This window comes from Lepisosteus platostomus, chromosome 11 (assembly GCF_059453375.1).
Source record: "Lepisosteus platostomus isolate fLepPlt1 chromosome 11, fLepPlt1.hap1, whole genome shotgun sequence".
Taxonomy (NCBI): domain Eukaryota; kingdom Metazoa; phylum Chordata; class Actinopteri; order Semionotiformes; family Lepisosteidae; genus Lepisosteus; species Lepisosteus platostomus.
In genome coordinates this window covers 27,838,901-27,863,322 of record NC_142621.1, presented here as the reverse complement: position 1 = coordinate 27,863,322, position 24,422 = coordinate 27,838,901, and the positions used below count along the sequence as shown (strand labels likewise).

At 39.8% G+C, this 24,422-nt stretch overlaps 1 protein-coding gene across 14 annotated transcripts in view; it reads right to left on the bottom strand.

The window, feature by feature from the left end:
- The window catches only part of elavl4 (ELAV like neuron-specific RNA binding protein 4), a 108,501-nt gene that overhangs the window by 68,616 nt on the left and 15,463 nt on the right, over positions 1-24,422 (bottom strand). For 2 of the 14 annotated variants that reach the window (XM_088598989.1, XM_088598995.1), the window contains exon 1: positions 7,420-7,766. The exons of 6 other annotated variants lie outside the window; for them this stretch is intronic. In XM_088598989.1, coding sequence (XP_088455115.1) covers positions 7,420-7,428 — 9 coding nt within the window. In that variant the 5' untranslated portion in view covers positions 7,429-7,766. Of the gene's footprint in view, positions 1-5,444; positions 5,464-5,496; positions 5,515-5,920; positions 6,180-7,419; positions 7,767-24,020; positions 24,041-24,422 lie in introns of those variants that run through there. 6 more of the 14 variants (XM_088598987.1, XM_088598986.1, XM_088598992.1 and 3 more) reach the window with 6 other exon arrangements.

Sequence of the window (24,422 nt, the reverse complement as noted above, 5' to 3'; positions counted from 1 at the left end):
ACTGTGATTTTACTTTATGGCACATATTTTGACATTGACACAATGAATCTGAAATAAAAATTGAGACCGCTTTTCTTGGAATTGACCTTAAAAACATTATGTTCTGCATTAACACCTGGACAATTAAATTGTGTAGAATTTCCCCACTGAAGAATGACGTGTGTTCTTTGTATTGTCTTTCAGATCCAACTGAGCGCAAAGGGTGATACTGAAATAAACTGTGTGTTTGTATTCTGCTTGTCTAGCATTTCTGTGTTAGCAACAAGACTGACCAGTGTCTGAGGCAGTTACCGTTACAAGGTCAGTCTATCCGTTTCCCGATCGTAGCATTTCTTAATCTAATGAATACCATTCTTTAGTTTTAAATTGCTCACCATGGTGACAATCAATTTTAAAAGATTGACTGCTTTGTTTTAAACCATATGTATATCTTATTACAAAGCAATTCACAAAGTTAGGTTCCAAACAGGGCTTGGCAAGTGTAAAATGTAATAAGCTGTCGAATTTCAGATGAATGAAAAAGCCAATGTTTGGCTGCTTTCATTTTCAACAAATTTCTTTTGTTGCAGTCACAAATGTCTTAATTATATACTACTACAGCCCTTTAAAGTGAATAAAGGGCCAAACACCTGCATCACCTGCATCACTTAGTCAAAAGTAAGCATTCTTCTACTGGTAGTTTACTTTATCCTGAAAACTGAAAAAGCCAGATTGTTTGCAAAGAAAGCACTGCCTTTTCACAATACTAAAGCTGACATTCAAGCCGTTTTAGAGGGAAAAAACTGCCTTTAAAATTGTTCTATTTGTATTGCTTGGGAAATTGTCATTTCTGATGCATTTGAATCTAAATAAGTCAGCATGAGATGAGCAACTGATTAAAATGGAGTTTAACCTAAAATTAATTTACCTGCATTACAAATCGTAGAATGTTTAAAGCGTCTGAAATTGTGAAAACAAAGAATGAAACCCTCTTACATGAATGACCTTGAAACGTCCTTCAACATGATTCGCGTTAGACGACTTTCCTCTTACTTTAACACAATACTGTGTAGCTGTGCTCACAACACGACAGCTTTTTTTTTTCCTTGGGATGCAAAACGCAGATCAGAGGAGCACGCGAATATGCACAGTCTCAGGAGAAACTGTCACTCAAACCAAAAATGTCTGTATGAATATTAAAACAAAGGAGGGAGGTAAAAAAAAGAGGAGGAAAAAGAAAAAAATGACGGACTACTTTCACAATCTCACTGGCAAAGAGAAGAATTCATCCCTCACCCAATTTTTACTCCACGGATCTCTTTTCATTTTGAAAAAACACAAATGAAAAGCACCGTGGAAAGACAAGAACTTGTCTGTATATAAGCTTGTTCTCCATTCTAACCATTTATAGCTGATTATCTTCTGTTTGTGACTCTTTGAATTTCTGCCAAAAGAATTAGACCTTCATTTTTGGAAGCTGGTTACACTTCTCTGTATTTCCCCCACAGCAGAATCTGTTCAGTTCAGCTTTCTGAAAAGATAAAAGAAAAATCACTCTGGAAGCCTATTAAATGTTGGCTAAAACGTTCAGTGATAGTTCTTTATATTTAGCCCCCTCTCTCCCCCCAAAAATGAAATAAAAATACACATTACTAGAGACACAAAAGAGTAAGAATGGCTTATCTAAATATCATTAGCTCGTAAACACTAATTTAGCCAAATGCCTTTTACTGTATTTAGGTATAATACAGAGGAAAGCCATTAAAAACCTACAGTATACAAAGGATTTTGCAGGTTATTCAACCAGGCATCCTCAGTTAAGGTAGGAAAGTGGTTGTTTCAGGACCGGTAACATGATAGAATATAATATTCCAACTGACTAATTATAAACTAATGAATTACTGGAACTGCATGGCAACTAAGCTTCATATAAACAACGTTAGGAAGTTGTCGCCTTGCTGTTTTTCCACAAGGGAAACACCAACCATGTTTAATTTTTATATTAAACATATATTAAAACACGTTTTGCCAGCAAGCCCTTTTCAGACAGTTCTTCAAATCTTCAGAACAATGAGTCATCCTAGGTGGCAGATAAATTAAAAGATACTTCTAAATATTATAATATCACTAATGTGATATTGTAGCACATACTCTGTTTCCTACTTCAGACACTAGCATCACGCTGATGTTTTACCTTCCCGATTAAACCTTTACAAGCAGATTATGTTCTATGTTGCTAAGGGGTTTGGAGTTAAATCAATAAATTCATAGTCATTCTATGTACTATTAACAACTGCATTGAGTCTCACACTAACACCAAGGCAGCATTTACTGTACAGTATATAGTATACAATGGATTGACATGATTGATCATCTTTGCACCAAAAAGGACTAAAAAAATGTTAATATCTTCAGGAAAACAAACTCTCAAACCTACAATCCAGAAAAAATAAGGGTTACTAACTAAAGGTAAAACCACTAGATGGTTTTCCAACAGAGCCTGGGCACTCCATACAGTAAATTTGTGTATTACGTGTTTCAATAGGTTTTTAACTGATGAGTTTAATGTGATTGCCTATAGCAGTCTACTGGAATATTTTTTCCCCAACTTCTTAATTAAAAAAGACAATTAAACAACAAACACCTCTGGCAGCTATCAGTCAGTCACCAGGCGCAGAAGCACAGCACTGGTCTGTGGTGCCACGTCAGTGACATTAGGCTCTGAAAATGCATCCATGGTCTGCGAGGATACTGTGCTGCGACACAGGTACCGAATGGGCACGCAGGAACCCAGTGAGAAATGCCTGTGTAACCCCAGCCACCATCTTTAGGTGAGGCAATGGAGAAACGATCTGAAATCCATCATTTTAATCAGCAGGAGTACGTTAACATGGCTTGAGTTACTGTTTAATAACACCTGAAGAAGGAATTCAGTACCGCCTAGGAATCAGGCGGTATTAACCACGATGCATGATAATATGTTTTCATTTCGCAACAATTTCTTAAAGTCTTAATATAAGTCAAAACCTACAAGGGACCCTCACACAAAAACCCTGCCATGCGCTGGGAGGCTGGAGATTATTTTAATACCTATGTGCTCTTCAGCCCTGCTGCCCCTCTGTCTCCTTTGGTCAGTCTTACTCCTCTGTTGATCTTCAGCTACAGTATCTCCTCTTTTGGGCGTGTTTGTGCATATATCCACTTGTCACTAATTGTCCCCTTACTCAACACAAGCGGATCTCTGGTTGAATGCAAAGCTAAATGAGTGAATAACAAAAACAGCAGATAAACTCTGATTAATGTGGTAATAAACTCCTTTGAATTTGAGTTTCATCCTCCAGCGTTGTGTCTGCAGTTTTTTATATTATTAAAAGAAAACCAGTAGAGTGGAGTCTAAGATGACAATAAAACAGAACGTTTTATCTCCAGTCATCTCCTTTCAATGTGTCATCTCCAGTCATTACGAAACACGCTATTTTTTTTTTATCTCCGGGCGAGTTGGTTATTATACAGCAACATTATGTCTGGAATATCACCTCTGCAACAAGGGTGATTACAAAACTGGACTCAGCTAATGTTTTATGCCGTGCTACGTCCAATTACTCACACGATTGTCTACCAGATGGCATCAGGCTACATGTACTGAAAACAATAACAGTGAACCAACAAAATAAATATTGGAAATAAAATAAGTGTCCACATACTGTATAAAAATGAATTGAAAGAAAGATAACTGAATTATTTTGGCCAGTCTCAAAATTTAGAAACAAAAGCCACAATACACCATGGCTGCACATTTTGGGCAAATGATTCTACAATGGGCTTGTAAGGCTTCTTATAGAAGGCTGGTTTGAAGCTACAGCGAGATTCGATCATCTCTTTTATTTCCAGTATAGTCACCCCCCCCCCCATCCTAAAAAAAAGCGAAAACCAAAAATATATATTTTTTACAGCACACTTCCACATTCCTATGCTGTATTTTGAGGCTGTCCTAATACATCCATCTACTTGTCAGCTGTACTGAGAGACATGCTATGGGCTTGGTCTCTTTACACCAGCTGATTTTTTTCTTTTGAAGACGCTCAGGGAGGGTTCCTGGAAGATCATGCTTTTTCAGTTCCTGGCACAGAGACAAGACAGTGCTGACCCTCGCATCTGTCTACTGTAAATCAGTCTCCCACCTTCTCTTTTTCTCTCTGTCCCCGTCAGTGACTTAAGCACAAGCTGGCCCCCCATATCCCCATCCCTCCTGTGTGAACCCAGCTCCTTCCCTTTCTCACACTGCAGAGACAAGTGCAAAACCAGCACAGAGCCTGTATGACTCTCTCCTGTTCTAAGCCCTCCGAGCGACATAACCACGGCCAGCCCTGTTTAACAGTGCCGAGAGCCTTCCTCGCCTTTCTCAGAAAACCGAAACACGGCGGTGAACTGCAGTTCATCTCGAGCACTCCCCCCCCCACATTATTAGCATTAAAATACCACTGCCCAGGAGGTCAACATGAACCGCTTTCTGTATCCCCGCACGCTGTCACAGCTGCAGATGTAGCTGGAGAGCCATGTGTGAGGAGAGACCTTCTGACAGCGAACAGAGCAGACTTCTGATGACTCCGCAGATGGGAGAGAGAGAGAGAGGGGTGGCTTGTGAGGAGAGTCTGCAGTTCCGCACTGTAAACACTGCGTGTCATCTGTCGTCTGCCTGCCAGGGCCCTGTCCCGTGATGCAGCACTATGGGACACCGCTAAGCGTGGACTCCCGTCCACAGCCCTTTTATTAGTCCGACTTGTACTGCGCCGCTATCATTCCGCAGTTTCAGACGGAAACAGAAAGGGGAAGACCAATGGGTTGGCCAGCGCAATGGAGATCTGATCAGATCTTCGAAGAAAAAAAGACACAGAGTCCTTTGAGAGAGCTGAGATGTGCCAAGAAACATTTTAAAATCTGATATGCAGATTACTTCAGAACGCCTGCAATTTTGAATCGACATCCAAGACCAGGTCCAGGTTTATGGTGGAATTAACCACAGTGATGCTACGGTTAAAGGAAAGTTCAAACCTTTAGAAGCTGAGAAAACATCACAGTGGGGAAAGACTTATTTTCGATTTAAGATTTAAAAAAACAACGTTCTTGCTGTGAAGTTCCTCAGACCTGTCTTGGGCTCTTTCCCTTAAGCCTGATGAGTTAAACTCAAGTCTCTACTTCGCAATACCTCCCTACCAGCACTGACAGTCGTGGGAAGCTACAATTCTAAGCCCATTGCTAACAATAAGCAGTAATCTCCAGAAAAAAAGGAACATTAGGGAAAAACGCATCTCGCATGCTGAACAGAAGCGTCCATCATCCTTGGTATCAGAGGCTGTAGACGCTGTGCTGAGATTCCTCAAAACCAGCTTACAGAGGGGAGACACGCGTGCACACACACAAGCACTCACACGCACACACAGCTACTGTTCTGAGCAGCATCACACCTTTATGCACCTGCCTATGTGCTTCTGCAATGGCCATGCACTGTGTACTTACATCTGTGCGTGCGCGTATCTAAAAAAAAATGGAAAATTAATGTAAAGACATGCATGACTTGCAAGAAGGTATACATACATGCAACTAATATCCTATACAAGACAATCTGTCTTTACACATTTACAGCATATGCGAATCTGAGGCAAGAATTTTAACAAAGACAAGTACAATCCAGACAGAGAGCAGGCTTTTGCAACACCAGCTCCTCAGTGTTATATTTCAAAAGACTGTCCGTCCTAGACTTCTCCATCACCTGCCCCCGAGCCCCCTCACACCACACTCCACTGCACTAGAGAAAAAAAAAAGAAGTATTCAGCCAATTCTCGGAATCCCAATAAATCACACAGCGGCTAAACAGAAGAGGAGGAGAGTGCGGCTGCAGGCAATCGGATGAAAGGGCAGAACAACGGCTGCACTTCCTTACCATTTTAAACCCATTCCACTCCATTTGTGAACTGGCGGTAGGTAGATTTCTTCCCTCAAGCGAATTTCCCCCCTGGTGCCCTCTCACTGACTGGGAGACAGAGGGCGGTTTGTAAAAGCAGACATTCCTCCTTCCAGAGAGGCTCGGCGACAATGCAAAGGCATCGGCATGAGCACTGCGCTGCAACCCACTCCAGTCTCCTCCTTTTTTTTTTCTGTGAGGTCAGAGCTGCCTACTCTTTGGAAAGGCAGTGCGCAGCGATTTCACTGGTTCCCTCGCCCATCCGTCCCTCTCTTTTAAATTAACACCTTCACTCTGTCAGCCTGGCACGCGGCGCCCGCAAAAAGCTCCTGGGCAGCGCGCAATCCCTTTCTGCCGCTGTTTGCCTTAACATGTGCGCGTAGCATAGACCGATAATTACAGTAAGGCACAGGAACCCACGGGCTCCTAATAACAGGCTGACTCTATGTGTAAATTTCTAGACAAACCCCTGTATACGCACACACTATGGAAATATTGCCATTGCAACCTGATACTTAATTCAAGGAAATAATGTTTAAGGTACACTAGTTTCCGTTTTTTTCGTCGTCATTCCCGGGTTAGTTTACAGTGCACAGAGCGGGAACTAAGAGATCGTTATGCAGAGGTCCACTTCTTAATTTCAGCTCTAAAGAATAGAAACGTGGTTCGTGTATTTTAGCATTTACACCTGATTTGAAAATCCGTCTTACAAAGCAACCTGTTACCCAGCTTTTTTCCAGGACTTTTCCAGAAACATGAGTGTTTAAACTAATAAAGAAATAATGGTAACACCTACACTGTGTAGCCTACACAAAATTATATGACAAGACGGTGTTAAAAGATTAAATCATTCCTAATGAGTAAAAACAAAATCGTTATATTTATGATTATTGACACAACGACATTAAAATAATAGTATTCAGTATTCTTTCTTTCAGTCTTTAGAATTCAACGTGTTTCATGCACACACTAGTCAACACCACCAAGACGCCTTTTAGAGAGAAACCCCAGTTTAGAAGTCGAGTTGTACGGCTGTATGCAACATCTTCCCTGTTCGGTCAATCAAGTCTTTACACACCTACACCTCAGCATCCTTTATTGTCGTGCAGTCTGAGAAACACGGACACCTGTGCACGGGGACTCCTGTCACTAGCACCGCAGCGACAAGCTCTCTTACAACTGAACGAGCCGAAACACCACAGATTCAAGTCAATTTATCTTGCACGTTTAAACACCTCTGTTTGCGTAACGGTTAAAAACAATGATAAATAGGTAAATTCACATGCACAAACCCTGCCCAAGTTTTACCGGAACGTTCCTACACACAGGCGATATCCGCCCAGCACGCTTAATTTGTAGGTATCTAACCCAAATCGTGATATATATATAGATATCGGGTTGTTGTTTTTTTTTATCAATGAACACTTTTTGAAGGTTAAAGAAAGGCAAGACTTTGTAAACGAGGTATCCGTACTCACCATGACCATTCTTGTTGTACAAGGTTGAAAACGAAATTCTAAAGGTAACAGGAGGTACTGCGAGAAGGCTGCTTTTTCGAGAACGGAAGAAAGGAAAAGACAGGGGGGAAAGTCAGTCCTCCGACCGTGAGATTTCCAAGGACAAGCGGGTGGAGGAGAGTGAGTGACTGAACGAATATGAGCCGGAGCGTGCCTCTCGTCGGAGGCTGAGCAGTGGGTGGGAGCAAAAGCTCTCCTCTCTTTATTCAAGGGCTGCTGGAAAGAAAGGGTAGAGGGGAAATTAAAAAAAACAAAAGGGAAGAACCTTCACTGAAACTGCTTAGCTTGTGCTAGCACCTCGGGTTTTTTTTTACTCCCATTTATGTGACCATCTGTCAGTCTGGTGTAGAATCTGATTGGCTGGTATGGAGAGGGTACGGGGGAGGTGTGTGTGTGAAGGGAGGAGGGTGGGGAGGCATGGCGAAAGGGAGGGGAGGCATGCATATGGGGCATCTAAACATCAGGTACCGTTGGTATTAGCCGAGGCAATGTTGACAGCATTAATACGAGCCTTTTCTCCGCGCGGAGAGAGATGGAGCTGCTCGTGTTAAAACGTTAAGCGCTCTATGGCAAAGAGTAACCGACTACACAGAGCTGGCATTGTCTCTCAACAGCACTGGCTTCTACACGGCAAGCGCATAGCTGCCTTCTGAAAGGGAGCTGCGACGCTGACGAAAGTCGGTTTCACTTTTACGCATTGACCTTATAAGAAAGCGAAACCAGTTATCCATTTTAAGATGCAACAGTGTAATTCATGTAGTGTGCACTAACTAAAGGTGGTTCAAATTAAGAAAGCAACTGGCGCAACTTGGTTTGTGTGAACACCTTAGTAAATTGGCATCGTTTCACGTCTCCTTCTGTGGGATGTAAGCGTTTTGTTGTTTCCGATTATTTTTCTTCATATGAGATGCTACGGTTACACGTATTGGAATATTTCAGTTTGTTGGCTTTCTTTCTTTTTGCATTTTATTCTTTATCAACGTGTTGTTTTCCCCCGTCATTCATGTTGAAATTCCATGAAGACGTAAAAAAAATACGAACTGCATTATCGATATATTGTACAGTACAACATTAAGTTAACCAGATCACAAAAATTCCACTATTCGGGGGATCCAGTTATAACCCATTTGTGTTAAACAGGTCAAAAAGTGACTAATTTATGGGTCTTACTGCTCCCACCAAATTGCGTCCCCTCACTTAACCAACTACTTTGCTCGGCTTCTTTTTTAAGTCTCATTTTGCATTCACAACACACAGCGTCATGAAACGCAGTTTTAAATTATTGACAAACACGTAAATGTTTCTCTATTAAAATGATAAATCCAGCTTCTTTAAAATAGAGAGGTCGGCACTAGCTCCTGGAGGTCTCTTCTACATTATTCTGCATTCTAAATTGTTTCCCAGTACAAGAGATGTTATAAAATAACATGTAATAATAAAAGACAATGACTTTTATTTTTTTGCAAGTGAGGTGGGTGGGGAGTGAGGTTGCAGTAATAAATTTAAAACTCACTAGGCGTGTAAGGTATATTTTTTTCAGACATGGTCCCAATTTTAATAATTACCCAAAAAATTAATACAGATAAAACTACAAAATGTTTTTGTAAGAAAGGCGAAGCCAAAGCGTATTGATACTGCATACAGTATGGCATTTCTGTGTGGGACATTATGTCACGTTTCAACTGAAGGCTTCAGAGACCCTTAAAAAGACATTTTGAATAATATCTAGCTTACGTCTTTCAAAAGGACAGGCTAAGTGATCACATTTAGGTAAGCAGTTGGGTTTCATTGCTCCTATCGTTTTTCCTTTCACCACTTAACTGAAAGTCCAACTGAACTAATGAATCTAGTCTGAATTCTCTTCTAATATGTAGCAATTATGTAACATATGAAGACTACCATTCCCCTTTTTAATTGACTACCATGTTTGCAACATACTGTATACCCTACAACATGTACTGTAATACCCAAACATCCTCTTCTGTTCCATACTGGAGTCTGAAACATCAACCACATCTTTTTAAACATGATGAGATACACTAAGATGTGGAGCGATGGAAATTTCATTGCAGAAGGCCCACTGCAGGCTGAAGGTGTTTGGGTGGGGTCTTGAGGGCTAAGTTATGAGGAAAGTACCAGCCAGTTCTGAACTGAAAAATAATACAGTAGGTGTTGAAACGCAAGTCTGAAGTGCTGCTCAGACAGCAATTAAGGTTGCGGCTGCCATGTCAGGCTTCGTTTAGTTTACCAGGAAACCCTTGCAGCTCATTAAAACGATGATACGACACGACAGCTCCTTCCCCTTTTTATCTGCTGTGACTATTAGGAGACATTATGCCACTAGCTACTTTGATAACTCTTTGTTGTTCAGGAACCATGAAAAATCCTGACAAAATCACAAAGATGGCAACATTGCGGAGTTGTTTCACATCAATTCCTAGTTCTGGCCAGTGAAAATACTGTACCTCAGTTAATCTCCACTCCATACTGGTAGCACTCAGCCACTCCCACACCACTGACTTCACTCTTTTGTACTTCCTTGGCATACATTGGTTCTTCCTTGCCAACGTCTGACCTACAGGACAGCATCACTTACTGGGATTTCAGGAACCTGTACACTATTTTATTCTGAATGCTTAAATTCCAATTCATAACACAGGAAGCTGAAATGTTACAGCCAGGTTACCCAAACCTCCCTGAATTTTGTAAGGACATGTAAATCAAGCTCTGTGGAAGCTACCTACATGAAAAGAATGGAAATGGCAAGAATTTTCTATCGCTGCATGGCTCTCTTGGCATTATCAGCTGAGAAAGGGAGTATATAAGCTAAAAGCTAATGACAGAAGATGTCTTTTTAAATGAACCAGTTTAGCTTCATTTATATCTTCAAAGAATAATTCAACATCTCAGGTGCACATTTAAAGAACGGCAGAAATCAATAGTACTACACAGCAGGTTTCATACCACACTAAAGTAATTAATAAACTCTTAATTTATATGGAGGAATATAATTTGGCAAGCAGCTCATTTACTGGGATAGTAATACAAACGGGGTGCATGTAAACACAATTTAGCCAGAGCTTCACTTGCAGTTAAAAATATTGGCTTTTTTTATTGCACAGTACAATTATGCATTAGCATTGCATTGATCATATTCCCAGGTTTCTTCATGTTCATGTAAAAGTCAAATACAATAAAACAGTGTATGAAAGCCATTGCTGTTCCAGTTTTTCATTAGAATTGATTTGAAAAAGCTTTGGTGTTTTACAATTAGCCCCGGTTCCAAATTGGTTTTTAGTGCACATTTTGAAATCCTGGGGAGAAATGTTGGGTAACGTAAAAGGTATATAGACAATGCTTTGCTCATAGTAGCACAAACTACCGTACTTATTTCATTTTGAACATACAAAGCTCACCATCCGCTCAAATTACATTATGATTCATGATTCATCATGCCACCGGGAAACTTCAGTTTTGTAATTTTTAATGACTAAATAATTAAATAATTACTAATTATAATATATTATATATTATACATTTACAATTACTACTTTTACAGTACAGCTATAGAATGAAATTGCCGTATGTCTGCTGTATATTAAGTACAACCGTATTTAAAATCAGGGGAAGACAGAATGCAGGGTTAATGAAGGATCTTAAAATTAAAAAAAGTAATTAAGGTGAAATGCAGACTAAAGTGCAACTTCAAATTATCTTATACAACGAGAACTTTATATTCTTTCCTGTGAGTTACGTCTTTCAGACATCAGTTTTCCTGAGCTTTTAAGCATTGGTTTTCCTGGGCTTCTAATTCAAAGCACCAGAGAAGAAGTTTGGTTGCAATGTGTTGATCTCCAGAAGACATATGGTATCTGGGATTCTCAGTTCTCAGGGTCAATGTAATTAAACTGCTTTAAAATACATTCTGATCAGTTAGTTCTCAATAATGCTAAACTATACCCTTGAGCCTAGATGACGTATTTCTAATCCATACAAAAAAGCAGTAATAGAGTATTTATAACACATGCCCATAAAACAACCCATTATCAAGGCATTCCAACTCACTTTCCCTGCTTTTATATTATGCACAGTAGTGATAAATAAGCAATGCTCTTGTTAATGCACAACTTTACAACCTGCACATAAATCAGGAACATATGTTTCCAGTTTTTTTTTGTTGCCACAATTGTCATCAAAAGCACTTAGGACTCCCAGTGCAGTTCAGTTTGATCCATCTTGGATTTTTCAAGCTGCAAGCTCTTGTACAAGATAACATCAGATTGCTGGACAGTCCCAGAGGCAGAGATAAAGTACCACGGGTATTGTTGCTCTCTTTGCGTTAACCGACTTTTGCGCAAGAGCACAGATTGTAAAACCTGGAACAGACTACAGTGCTGCGCAACTTGCTTCTCTTCCGTTAGCTGCTGCTGGCATGAAGGTGTCTCTGCTGAGAGCGTCACACTTCCTCCTTCTGCTGCCTGACCTCTCGGACCGCCTGCTGTGCCTGTCTGTCTGGTCCTTGTGTTTTAACCAACTTATTGCTTCTGATAGCTGCACAAGAGAAGCATTAATAATTAAAACAGAGCCTCTCAGCTCCCACCACTGACAAAAACCTAATTCAGATCTTTTCCGGAGGAGGAGGGAAGGGAATTGCAAATATCCCCCACCTTCAGTGTGGATTTATCATCAGCTCCAACATGCACAGTCTTGGTTTTCCAATTTGCTTTCACAACGATATTGCTAGGGAGCCACTGTTTTTTAAAACCTGCTATTATGTCTGCTTTGGGCCTACTCGTGTAACCGCGCTGCTGGTGTCTTGCTTTCTTCTTTAAAAAAAAAGATGGATTTCAAAAGAAAATGGTCCAGAAATATCATGGCATTTATCACTGGGGTTCCCCAGAGGATTATCTTGTAGGAATCAATGCCAAAAGATGTTTGTGTTATTTAATTTTAATTCAACTTTCCTGTGACATGCTTTATTTCTTCAATAAAACACACATATATATATATATGAACGTCTTGTAAGCGAGCTACCCCAAAGTGTTGGATCAATACTAGCAACCCAGGATATAAAATAGGGACGTGCAGCTGAATTGAGCTGTGCTTTTTTTAATTCACTTTCGATCCTGAAAGAAATTTAAAAGGGGAGAAAAAATTCTGGAGCCCCCCCCCCACCACCACCACCTGCCTCTTTGCTGATCTCACTGTTTTTTTAGATGTCATTGACATTGCGCACTTTCGAGTTTCCACTGATCAGACAAATGTGGGTTTTGGCACAAGGAGCTGCAGCAACCAAGAAAGTCTTAAGACTTGAATTTAATTCACTGTGGCTGGTCCCTGAGAGGCCTGCCAGGAGACTGCATGAAACTGCCCTCCAGTGCGGTATAATTAACCACATTATTCGCACCAGAATGGAAATCAAAAGTTTTTTTATTCTTTTGACCGTCCTGTTTCTGGTCTCTGGCTTAGTGGGGGATACTGCGACATTAACTAGGCATTACCTAGACCCGAGTTGACACAGAGACCACACAGCAGTTTGGAGATAAACATTTTGACATTTGTGTAGAAATGACAATAGCTTTTTATTTCCCTGAGAACTTCTTAGGTGACCATGTCCAGAAACCTCATATCAAGCATTTGCAGAGCAATAGGTAGTACACAGCCCTATTCTGAGTACATGGTACTGAGTGGTGTGGTATTTTTTATAATTGAATGCAAAGCAGTCGTAACAAGAATGATTTGTGTGTTGCGTTGTTCGCGTTGTTGAAGTGAATTATTTTCTTTTGTGAATCACAGTTTGGGGTAAAAACAGGGTTTTCACACAGGGAACAACCTCATGAGTCAGGCAGCAAGGTGCTTTTCTTTGAACATGAGCCAAGCAGTGCACAGGTCGTAGTCACCATACTTTGGTTTGAGAAAATTATTTTACGTCTTTCCATTTTCAGTGCTGACATTTTGTCTTCTTAGTTATGGCCAGAGCTTCACCGCAGTGTCAGTCTGTGCTGTGTAAACAACAGAGTAGGTTGACAGTGCTGGTGAACAACTATGTTGCGGCTTTTATTTCAAAAGCACTTCCTGGGGATAAATTGATGGCCCCATAAAAAAGACTATTGGAATGAAATTCAAACCGTTTTATTTGAAATTGAAATTTGGAAAACACTGCAATTGTGTAATTCCAAAACTGAATTCCACTTTTTTGTTCGTCTTCACTCTATCAAAACTGCCCTACGTATGAGGTTGGAATGTCAATTAGCAGTACGGCTGATCCACCTTAGAGACATTTTAGAGGTACATTTTAACTTCTTTGCATGACAGGAAATGTTTTGCTAACATAAGGTTGGGTCTCCGTTCACTAAAAGCCTTTTAAACCCCAAATCGCACTCCTACTAATTTGTTTATTCTACACTTCCGATTAGACTCTGACCCTAACATCTGCTCTCCTAAAAATAGGGGGCTCTTTGAGTAGTAGCCTGAGGCTTTCTGCTGTGTTTTTAGTCCTACGTGTTACCCTTCTCCGACAGAATATGTGACAGGAAACCAAGCAGAGACTTCCAAGCATTTTTCTTTTTTTTTAAATTACGGGGAAACACTTGTCGCTCGAGTTAGTCCATTAACCTTAGCTGGAGTTCAACAAACTCCAGTTTAACAAGCGCTTGTGGAAAATATTATAGCACACTCCATATTCTCCATCACTCCAGTACTGTTAACCCGGGCCTTAATGAGCCCGAATATTCTCTGCAGTATAGCACTCTGAAGCAAACTCTAATGAACACCGAAATCTAGAAATGTATATATGGTCACTAGGCCAGGCAAACCACCCCTTTCTGGAGACAAAGTCCTCCACACCTCTGGAAAAAAAAACTATCCTAAACATTAGCCAGCTTTGAAGTACTCCACTCTCTGCACTCCAACTCATTCCCTTTGCACCTTATTGAGTACTAAAGCTTTTCAAACAATGTGCTTGAAATATTAATGAGCACTAAAACCTCTCAGATCTCATTTGCCACAAGCCTTGGCACTCTCAATTAAAAACAAACAAAGCTCCGATATTTCAACAGGAAATAAAATGAGCTTGGCGACTTTTAATTAAGAAAAAAATAATACAATATTTAATCTGTTTTTTTTTCTCCAGGAGACAAAGCGCAGGAATTTTTAGTGTCATCTAGGTTAATGAACGCTGGCTGGCTCTGTTATACTGGTGCACCATATATTGTAATGGAAAGGAAAGATGATTGCACTGGAGTGCCTAAAAATTAAATTCTGCAATGACAGTGTTGTTCTGCTGCAGCTTAATTTCACAAGCCATTTTTCTCTGATGAAGAAACTGATTTCAGGCAATAGTTAAAGATAGAGCTGAGAGTTAAAGGGGAGAAAATGCACTGTACATTTGTGACTTTCTGGTTGAATGAACTTAATATTCTTTCTTGCTCCTGTTTTTATTAGCACATTTTACAGCACTATTGAGTGTGGCAGAAAATAACATCAGGCCACAGGAATGATGTGTGAATAATAAAAATCCAGGGTGCTTTAATACTGATAGATTTGACCTTTTGAAATTTTAATAGGTAAGCTGCAGGTAAAACAATCTGGGTGCTTCAAATCGCCTTTCTGTAAAATACCACATAACCTAGTTTCTGAAATGCGTAATTTAGAAAATCTTTAACACTGGAGGATTTTAAAGGTTGTGCTTCAAAAAAATAACCAATTTTTTCGTCGTAACATTTTTTAAATACAGTATGCACAAATAGAGATCAAACCTAAATATAGTTCTATATTATTTAAGAAGGGAGACATTTTAGAAATATGACATAAAATACACTAAATACTGAAGAATTATCCATGATTTTATTCATAGTAAACATGGTTTCCAATGTATAAGAGACACAGTAAATAATTACTCAATAAAAAACATGGAAAAAGAACAATCAAGGAAAATATGGAATACTCTAGCAATCAACATATGTAAATGAACTATACGTACAGAGACTGATTGGAATGATTCAGGGTTTGAGTATTTTTTACAGTGAGCTTTGAAATGTAACAATGCACCAATTACAGCCTTTGGACAGTCAGTCTACTGATTATAATGACTGTTAAACCTACTGTAGGTTGTACTGATCTGTGTATCCAGAAGAAGTCTTATCAAAGAATCACTGCATAGGACCATGAAGAACTTTTAGACAAGCTCTTTGAGGTTTTCAAAACCTCCAGTTTGGTATACTGTTATAAATTAAAATAACAAATAGACTTTTATAGAGTAGTTTTTCTGTGGGATCACCTGAATTTGACCATATTTGGAAGAGTTTTATTGAGTAGCTTCTTCCAATGCAAAAGACCCCAAAATGTCTTTTGCTGTTTTTCTAGGAGGAGAAATTAACTCTGGACTTCTGGCTATGACCTCTGATTCCTTCTTACCCCATTATTTAGCCTTGATCTCTTTATGAACAATCCTTTCGGTGATGCATTGCATTGATAAACATCCGAGTTGGCAGATGATGCTGAATTTATGATATCCTTTTACTGTCAATTCAGAGTGACAGGATTTTTCCAATGGGTGTCACATGGACTCATGAGCAGTTGTCCTCTTTTGACTTTTAGAGCCACATTTGCAACAGCTGAAGGTGAGACAAAATGAAAACAGACATGAAATTTAATGCAAATCTGATGATCATGCTTATGCAAAATGTGGTTGTCACACACAGCTTGAAGCCAGGTAATGTCATATATACAAATCCCTGCCATATTAACACAGGCACCCTTGATGCAGGGACAATACAATCAGAACACCACCAGCCACAAGCTCGTGCAGACATCTGGAGCTGGGAATCAGCCCTTGCAAGCCATGATGCACACTACTGTGCAAGAGGGTGACATTTAGTGTACTTGCACAGGGAAACTAGGCAATTCTAATACTTCTGTGATGATTGTGTTAATATGACAGGGTACTTTATTCAAATACTTGTGCTTAAAAAAAACTGTTCTCTCCATGCAAAACCCTCTTATGGAGTCCATGGCAGATCATTACAACGTATACAGTACATACAGAGGGAATACAAAGTGCATCATAACAAAGAGAACGGAATGGCTCAGAGCACTCCTTGCATGTGAAATTGCTGCAAATAATTAAATTGCAGGGTTAAAAAAAACTGGACCAAACAAAGAGCAATTTAAAATCTGAGATCAAGAAAAAACTCAACCGCACGCTGCACACATTGAGAGTAGTTTTCACAGAGATGCTGATCAACCCAAAGGAAAATTTCAAAGGCTCACCAAGCATGTGGCAATGGCTTCAACTCACTTTTGCTGGCTCTATGCAGATGCTGAGCTTGTAGATTTTGCCGTTTTGCTTCCCGTGAGGTTCTTGTACAGAAAACGCTTTCAATCAGCTCTATTTAAGCTTGCGCTAAAGTGAAATTTTTAAAAAAACTCAAACAAGCAGCAAGTTTGGGCAGCCTGCTGTTTGTCTGAAGAAGTCTGCAGAAGGAGATGAGACCACCTCCTTTGAACTACATCGAAGGGATTGTAGAGAAACATTTTCTCTGGAGGACATTTATTTATTTATTTTTGTTTGCTGCAAGTTGGTGAAAAGATGCTTCCTGATTCACTGCCGTAAACTGTTCTCAAGCAGCGAGGAAGAAGTGAACAAATGCACAACAGAGGAAAAAAAGCGATCTCAGCCTGCAAGACGAATTTTCTACTTAAGATGCAAAGATGGACTAAAAACACAAGAAGGATCTTAACTTTTACATGAAAGAGGGGTCAGCTTCTGTGGCTGAGTTGGTTTAAATCCTGGCAAAATCTTCAGATTTTCCTTTTCTTTTTTGCTCTACTTACAGGATGTCTCGGCACCCAGCTGTAAAGACGTATAATGCTCTGTTTAAATCCTCCTCTGTTTTGTCAAGGGATATTCTGCATTAATATTCAACAGATAAATATCCCCATTAGCATTTTTCGCAGGACATTATTTATAAATGGAACAAAACTGATCATGCGTTTTATTTTCCCAAGACCATACAATCTCTCTCCTGTTCTTTAGTCATCCCCTATCTACAACCCAGTCCTTCCATTAAGTCCTGCAACAACACTCACACAAGATCTACCAGTACTTCTGTTTCCATTTTCCCCTGTATGCTTTGAGGTACTGTACAGTGTGGGATGGAAATGTGCCTGAAAGGAAGAAAAGTAACACAGCTCCACTGACTTTCTGAAGGGAGTATCTTTGTACAAAACGCAAAATACTAGGAGATGATGCGAATCACAGAACAATTTTCAAGTATGCTGCCTTGCCAAATTTAAATGAACAACCCCAAAGACAGTGGATTTGTTAAGCTTTTCCTCAACACCCCTGTGATCGTGAAATTAATACCAGAATTCTGAATAGAGAGCAGATTTATTCAAATATTATGTAATGGTTATTATTATTATTTATTTTTAATCCAGTCTATATTAAAAAAAACAGAAGCCTGACACTTTAAAAATAGTACAACTGCCCAGCTTTCCTACATTATTTCTTTAGCCATGGTACAAACAAGTGGAATCATATGCATGACTTAAAAAGACACGCCACCACATGTTTTCTGTGCTTGTTCTAGTGCAGTTGCACTTTCCTTACCACAAAAACAACACTGGAAATCTTAGTGTTGTACCTGCTCCTCACATGCTTGAAGTTGTATTGCTTATATTCAATGTATACAGTATGGTATTGGCATGCTGGCACAATAGATAGCATTGCTGCCTTGCAGCACTGGGGCTCTAGGTTCAATTCTGGAACTGGGATGCTATCTGTGTGGAGTTTGTATGTTCCCCCTGTGTTTGTGTGAGTTTCTTCAGACATACTGTTACTTTAACTAACTTCTCGGAAAATTGACCCTGTTATACTGTATGTGTGTGTCTGTGTTTGTGTCTGTGTGTGCCCTGTGATGGACTGGCGTCTCATCCAGGCTGTCTTGCCTTGTGCCCGTTGCTTGCCAAAATAAGCTCCCCCGAGATCATGAATTGGAGGAAGCAGTTAGAAATTGAATGGAAGGATCTAGTCAGACTCCTCATATAACCCGTGCTCGATTTCACACTTGAAGAAAACCTACAGTAAAGGCTGGAGCACAAGCCAGGTTCATTTCTGAATTAAATTATGATTCAAGTTTAAATTGATGGCTTTCAAGTTCAGTAAACAAGGGAAAACAGCCCACAAGCATAAATAATGCAGACTCATTTCTGTCTTGTTCTGTAAAGCAATGAATACTGGAACTTCATCCAATCCAAAAATGTCTCCAGGGTGTGAACCCTATCTGGGTTAGACAACATGGTCAACATTAAAAAGAAAAGATGGCGTTTGCCTCTTTCCCACGTGTGGATGGCCAGCTCTTCCTCGTGGGACACACCTAGCAGGAGAGAGGGATGCATACAGTATGTGTTCTTGCCGCTGTTAAGACTCATGAGGACACTGCTGATTTAACTGTACTGTGGCACAGCCTCCCTTGTCCCTGTTGTTTGCGTTCCTGTGAAGATGGTGACAGACAGCGGCTGGGCGCTCTCCCTCTCTCTCTCGCTGCCACCCTTTGTTAGTTGAGTGCTGCTGATCCAACACAGTTTATCCCTAATTAAAGCAGCCCGGCGGCACAGCGTTTTTCTGCCGCTTACATCCACAAAAGCCTGGCAATTTGAAGGAGAAAATCTGGCTAATTATTCTGACCTCTAGACTGTTTAGTCAACAGGCTGATTCTGAAACCCCCCAGATTAGTGAAGTAGGAATTTGCAATCGTATCCCTTTGCTCTCATTCCCTTTAGTCTGCTGGATGCTGCGTTGAGCATTAGAGCAGTGCGGGTGGATTCTTTTTGCAGGATTTGTGGCTTTCCTAACTTATGAAACATAAGAACATAAAAAGGACTACAAATGAGAGGAGGCGATTTAGCCTCTCCAGCCTGTTTGGGAGTTAGTAGTCAATTGGTGTGAGGATCTCATCCGGCTCCCACAACCCTTTGCGTAAAGAGTGGCCTCTTGGTTTTTGGGTTTAAATGCACTTCCATGTGGCTTCCACATGCTGCAGATAAATGGACTTGCTCAAGGAAACCGAAATAAAAAGGACAGTGGTGTTTTCCTATGCCCATTGAAACCACTGTGTGAATGTTCTCCAGATCTCTACTGGATTGCTACCTACCTCCTAGAGAATGAACTCTAAAGAGCTCTCCATTACTCGCAACCCCTTTCATTTTCAACAGTACCAGTTACACAGACAGCCCTCATTCTTAACCATAAGTCTTCAAACTTAAGTCTTACTTACACGCAGCAGTGAGTGAAAGGTGAAGGTGGGCTAAAATGGATTGATAGAAGCAGTCTTCATGAGATAACATATTGTTTAATATGCTCCTGGCACCCAAGATTTCAGATTCCAAAGTGTTTACCACATATATAAAACTCTAAAATGTTGCCATTAACTATATCTGTATTTACCATGAGGCAGTGTGATACTTTATGATGGATTGCTTGACACGATTTTATGCAAACACTATTCCTGTAGTAGTTAATAAGTATTAATTTTAAGTTACTACTACTACCTTATACTTATATAGTGCTTTTCTGGACACTCCACTCAAAGCACTTTACAGGTATTGGGGACTCCCCTCCACCACCACCAATGAATAGCTTCCATCTGGTGATGCGATTGCAGCCAAAGTGCACCAGGACGCTCACCACACATCAGGTAAGTGAAGAGGAGAACAGGGTGAGAAAGACAATTCCTAGATGGTTATTATTAGGAGGCCCTGATTGGTAAAGGCCAGGGGGAAATTTGGCCATGACATCAGGGTTGCACCCCAACCCTTTCTGAAAAATGCCCTGGGATTTTTAATGACGTTGATTTTACATCTCATCCAAACAATGGCATCTTTTATTACAGTATAGTGTCCCCATCACTTCATCCCTATCATTATCCATCACACTTTCAAAATGATATGTTTGAATGAGCGTGCGATATTTAGTGTTAATGATTTTAGGTATCCAATCAGCGAAGGTCAGTCTGAAGTGCTGGTTGTTTGCAACTGTTCTATCCTGCTCTGTAAAAAAAGTGCAGAATGAAAACAATAACTTTCTATAATTTATAAAGCATACAGAGTTTCAAATGCATTATTAAGTTACAGAATATCAAAACCTCATTGACAAAAAAAAACATTGTTTACATGATCAACAGTATTCAATTTGATCTTAGCAGCGTAGAAAAAAAATTCTTAACACTGGATTGTTGTGTAAGATGAAATCAAAACTCCTTCAAAAATAATATGGAGGTAAATCATCTTCCATATTCGCCAATGACAGGTTTGTTAAACATGCATACAGTAAGGCTGTCACATCTGTTTATTGAAATGTCTTTTTCATACCATTGGACTACTGACCATATCTACAGGATATCCCGGACTTATTTAGCCCTCATGCAGTTTAACAAAGTAGAGCTTGGGAAATCACAAAAGTATGATTCTCCGTCACCCCCAGTTAATACTCCCTATCAGCTTCATATTTTACTCCTTGGTAAAGTACAGGTTTTCCAAGTGGATTTATTATTGAAGTTGTTCAACTACAACTACAGCGTGATATTCAGGAGGGGAAAAATCTAATCATGATTAAAAGAAGAGAAGAAAATATAATTTAAGATCCTGCAGAGCAATTTCAAACCCCCGCTTGACCACAGCTACTGGATGACATATAAACAAATGCAGTGCACAGCTAAAAAGGCACAGTAAAGGGAAAGCCAAGATAATATGTATCAGGTAAGTTGGAGACAAAACACATCAAGTATTAAGTGCTGCCTTGATAGAGCCAGCCATACTTGAGCTGTGTTGAAAATCAAAGAGAGCTTCTCTGCATGTTCGAAGTAGATGCTGTATAACTATTATGAGCACTGACCATGTTGGGGTCTGGGGTCCCCTGCTATCGGGGGAGTTCAAGCCTGTTCTCACAGTGCAGCAAAAGGTTTCCTTAGTAACGTATTTCCCCTTCATTTTCCTCCAGGTTGATAAATGCACAACAAAACCCGAACACATTCCATACCTTAGGATAAGGTTAATTAAAGGTTCTTGTCTTAATGACTATTGTAAGGTTTCTGGACCCTTTTTGTTTGACTTTTAGTGCTTAACTATTTCACAAGTAGCTAATTGTTTTCACAATTTAAAGTGAAATAATCCCATGAGCCCTTAACGTTGAACTTCTTTGAACTTCAGATTGAACTTTTTGGACAGTCTGTAGAAAACTATCGGGGAGACAAATTGTGTTTGGTGTAAACTGAAGTTGGAAGCCCAAATCCGTGGAGACAGTTGAATCTAATTTGCTGTAGCATTATGACATGAAACAGTAGGCATGGTAGTGCAGTGGTTAGAATTGCTGCTTTTTAGTATTGGAGCCCTGGGTTCAGTTCCTGGGATGCTGTGTGTGTGGAGCTTGTATGTTTTCCCCATGTTCACGAGTGTTTCCTCCAGATGTTCTGGTTCACTCCCATAGTCCAAAGTCATACTGGTAGGTGAATTGGCTTCTGGGAAAACTGGCCCTGTATGAGTGTGTGCGTGTCCGTCTATATGTGCCCTGCGATAGACTGGCATCCTGTCCAGAGGATCTCCTGCCTTGCTCCCATTTCTTGCCTGGTTAAGGATCTGATTTCTCCCACAGTCCTGCTCTGGATACGCGGATTAGAAAATGGATGGATGAAGTGTTATGTGAATGTCTTTCTCTTTCTTCGATTCATATAGAAAAATGTGTGACAATGACATTTTCGGGCGGGAGGGGGGGTAGAAGCAAAAGAAAAAGAGGCCAGTCACTGAATGCCTTTGATTCATATCACAACCTCTGGATCAACCCTTTCATTACTTTGTGTGCTTAAGAGGGCATGCTGCAGTACATGGGTTTTTTTAGTGGAATTTTTCTTTTATTTTTAGCAGATTCAAAGCCATTTGAATTCATGTCCCTGTCGCCATTTTAAAATACCTCCTCTGCAAATCATGAATACTTCATGATGCCTTCAGAATGAGGGAGTATTACATTCATCAAATACGTATGTCAGCTTTACTAACTCATGCCTTCTTCACACAGACATAATTATTTGGATTTGAGATCTGACACGTTTGCAAGTAACCCAGGAAATCCACACTCTGCAACATAAGATCTATCTGCAGAGCAAAGTGGACAGTTTTCTCTCTTCTGAGAGAAAAAGAAAGCTTCACTGTCCAAATACAATAAAATTAACAGAGTGCCTTTCTGATTTGATGTTCACACTAAAGTGAGTCATGTTAGTAAAGTATTAGTACGTCACTAACTACATTAGAAATGTCAGGTATTGACATGCAAGATGACCCTTCTGTATGAAAACCTGGATTACTTTAAATGCTGTTTAAGAAGTTTAAGAAATCTAGGTCTGTTCTTGAGAAGGCGGCAAAACTTCATGCAACCCCCATAAAAGTTTACGATACATATATACAGTACTTTTCAAGCACAGTAACGTGCAATAAAGCAGTTTTAAGTTAGTAAAAGCATGAGAAATAATGTAGCTGTAAGCACAACCATTACAGAAGTGGTACAGAAAAGCAAACTATAGACATCCACAAAATTACTCTGCGTCTTCACCATAGCAACTTTTTTATAAAGGCCAAAAAAATGGAAAAGGGTATGAGAGAAGGCCTTATTCCAGAAAATTTTCTGTCATTATAAAACAACTTAGCTCTAAGTGGCCCAGTTTATTTCTGCCGTTCCTCCTTAATCAGTGAATTTCCATGGTGAAGGGCTGTTGTAAAAGAGAAACCAAAACCTCCATTGTCTGATTCTTTTCTTCTGGGATTTGTTGCATGTGTCACAAGTCTGTGTGCTGACATGCACTGCTTTCTCCTTTCCCAAATAATATACTTGTAGTGCAAAATTAAGGTAATTACAAAATACATTTGTTTCATGAAAGCATTGCACGTGACAATAGGTTTTAAATTAAAATCTCATTGGTTGTTAGTAACTATCATTCTTATTTTATAGTAAGAAAAGTGACAAGTTAGAAAAAAACAAACTGAAAGTTGACAGTTTAAATGTGTAGACTTTTAATTTCAAACCTGATTATGCATTAGAATACAGAGAACAGAAAACAATAAAAACTCCAGAACCAATCTGACCAGCTCTGTGAAAGCACTTCATTTGTTTGTTTGTTTGTTTGTTTGTTTGTTTGTTTGTTTTTTTGCTCCAGCAGAAAGCTTTCACATGATTTCAAATTCATTGTGAAAATCAAAACTATCCCAAATGAACTAAAAACAATCATCGCTTAGGATAGAAACAATTCTTTGTGCAGTCAATCACCAATGAAGACTAGAAACAACAGGCTGGATAAAATCACCTCTGGGGTATAATGCGGACACTAAAAAAATGGACACAAATGAGCAAAGCAGTGATGACTCATTAAGGAATATTTTCTTGCATTGGTCTGATAGTACTGTATTTGTCTGACTAATTATGTGGGAATAATAGGAGGAAGCATCCTGGGTAAGACACTGTATCAGACCTTGTAGATACAATTACTCTCTGATGCCTAATATCATATCATACTCACCACTCATTGGCATTGCTGATGTCACACACAGGTAGACTGTCTTAGTGCTGTAAAAAAGCAGGTCCTTGTTAAATACATTATAATCATCCTGTTAGGCTAGCTCAGGGTTATGTGTATGAGTGGCACCTACAGTCATAACTGCAGACTCAGATTTGAACCAGTAATCCAGTGTGATTTTTTTTGCGACTTCATTAAAAGAATGGCAAAACGCCTAACTGTGTCCCCGGCTTTGATCGGATACTAGTGTGAAGTCCTAGTGTGTGAGGAATGGATGTTCCATCTTCTGAATTTGGGCCTGACATCGATGTGCTTAAAAAGTCAGGCTCCATGAGGGGAGGCACATACTGTAAGATTAGAGCCCTGATTACAGTGCATTCCTCTGCCACTTATACTCTCCTTCAG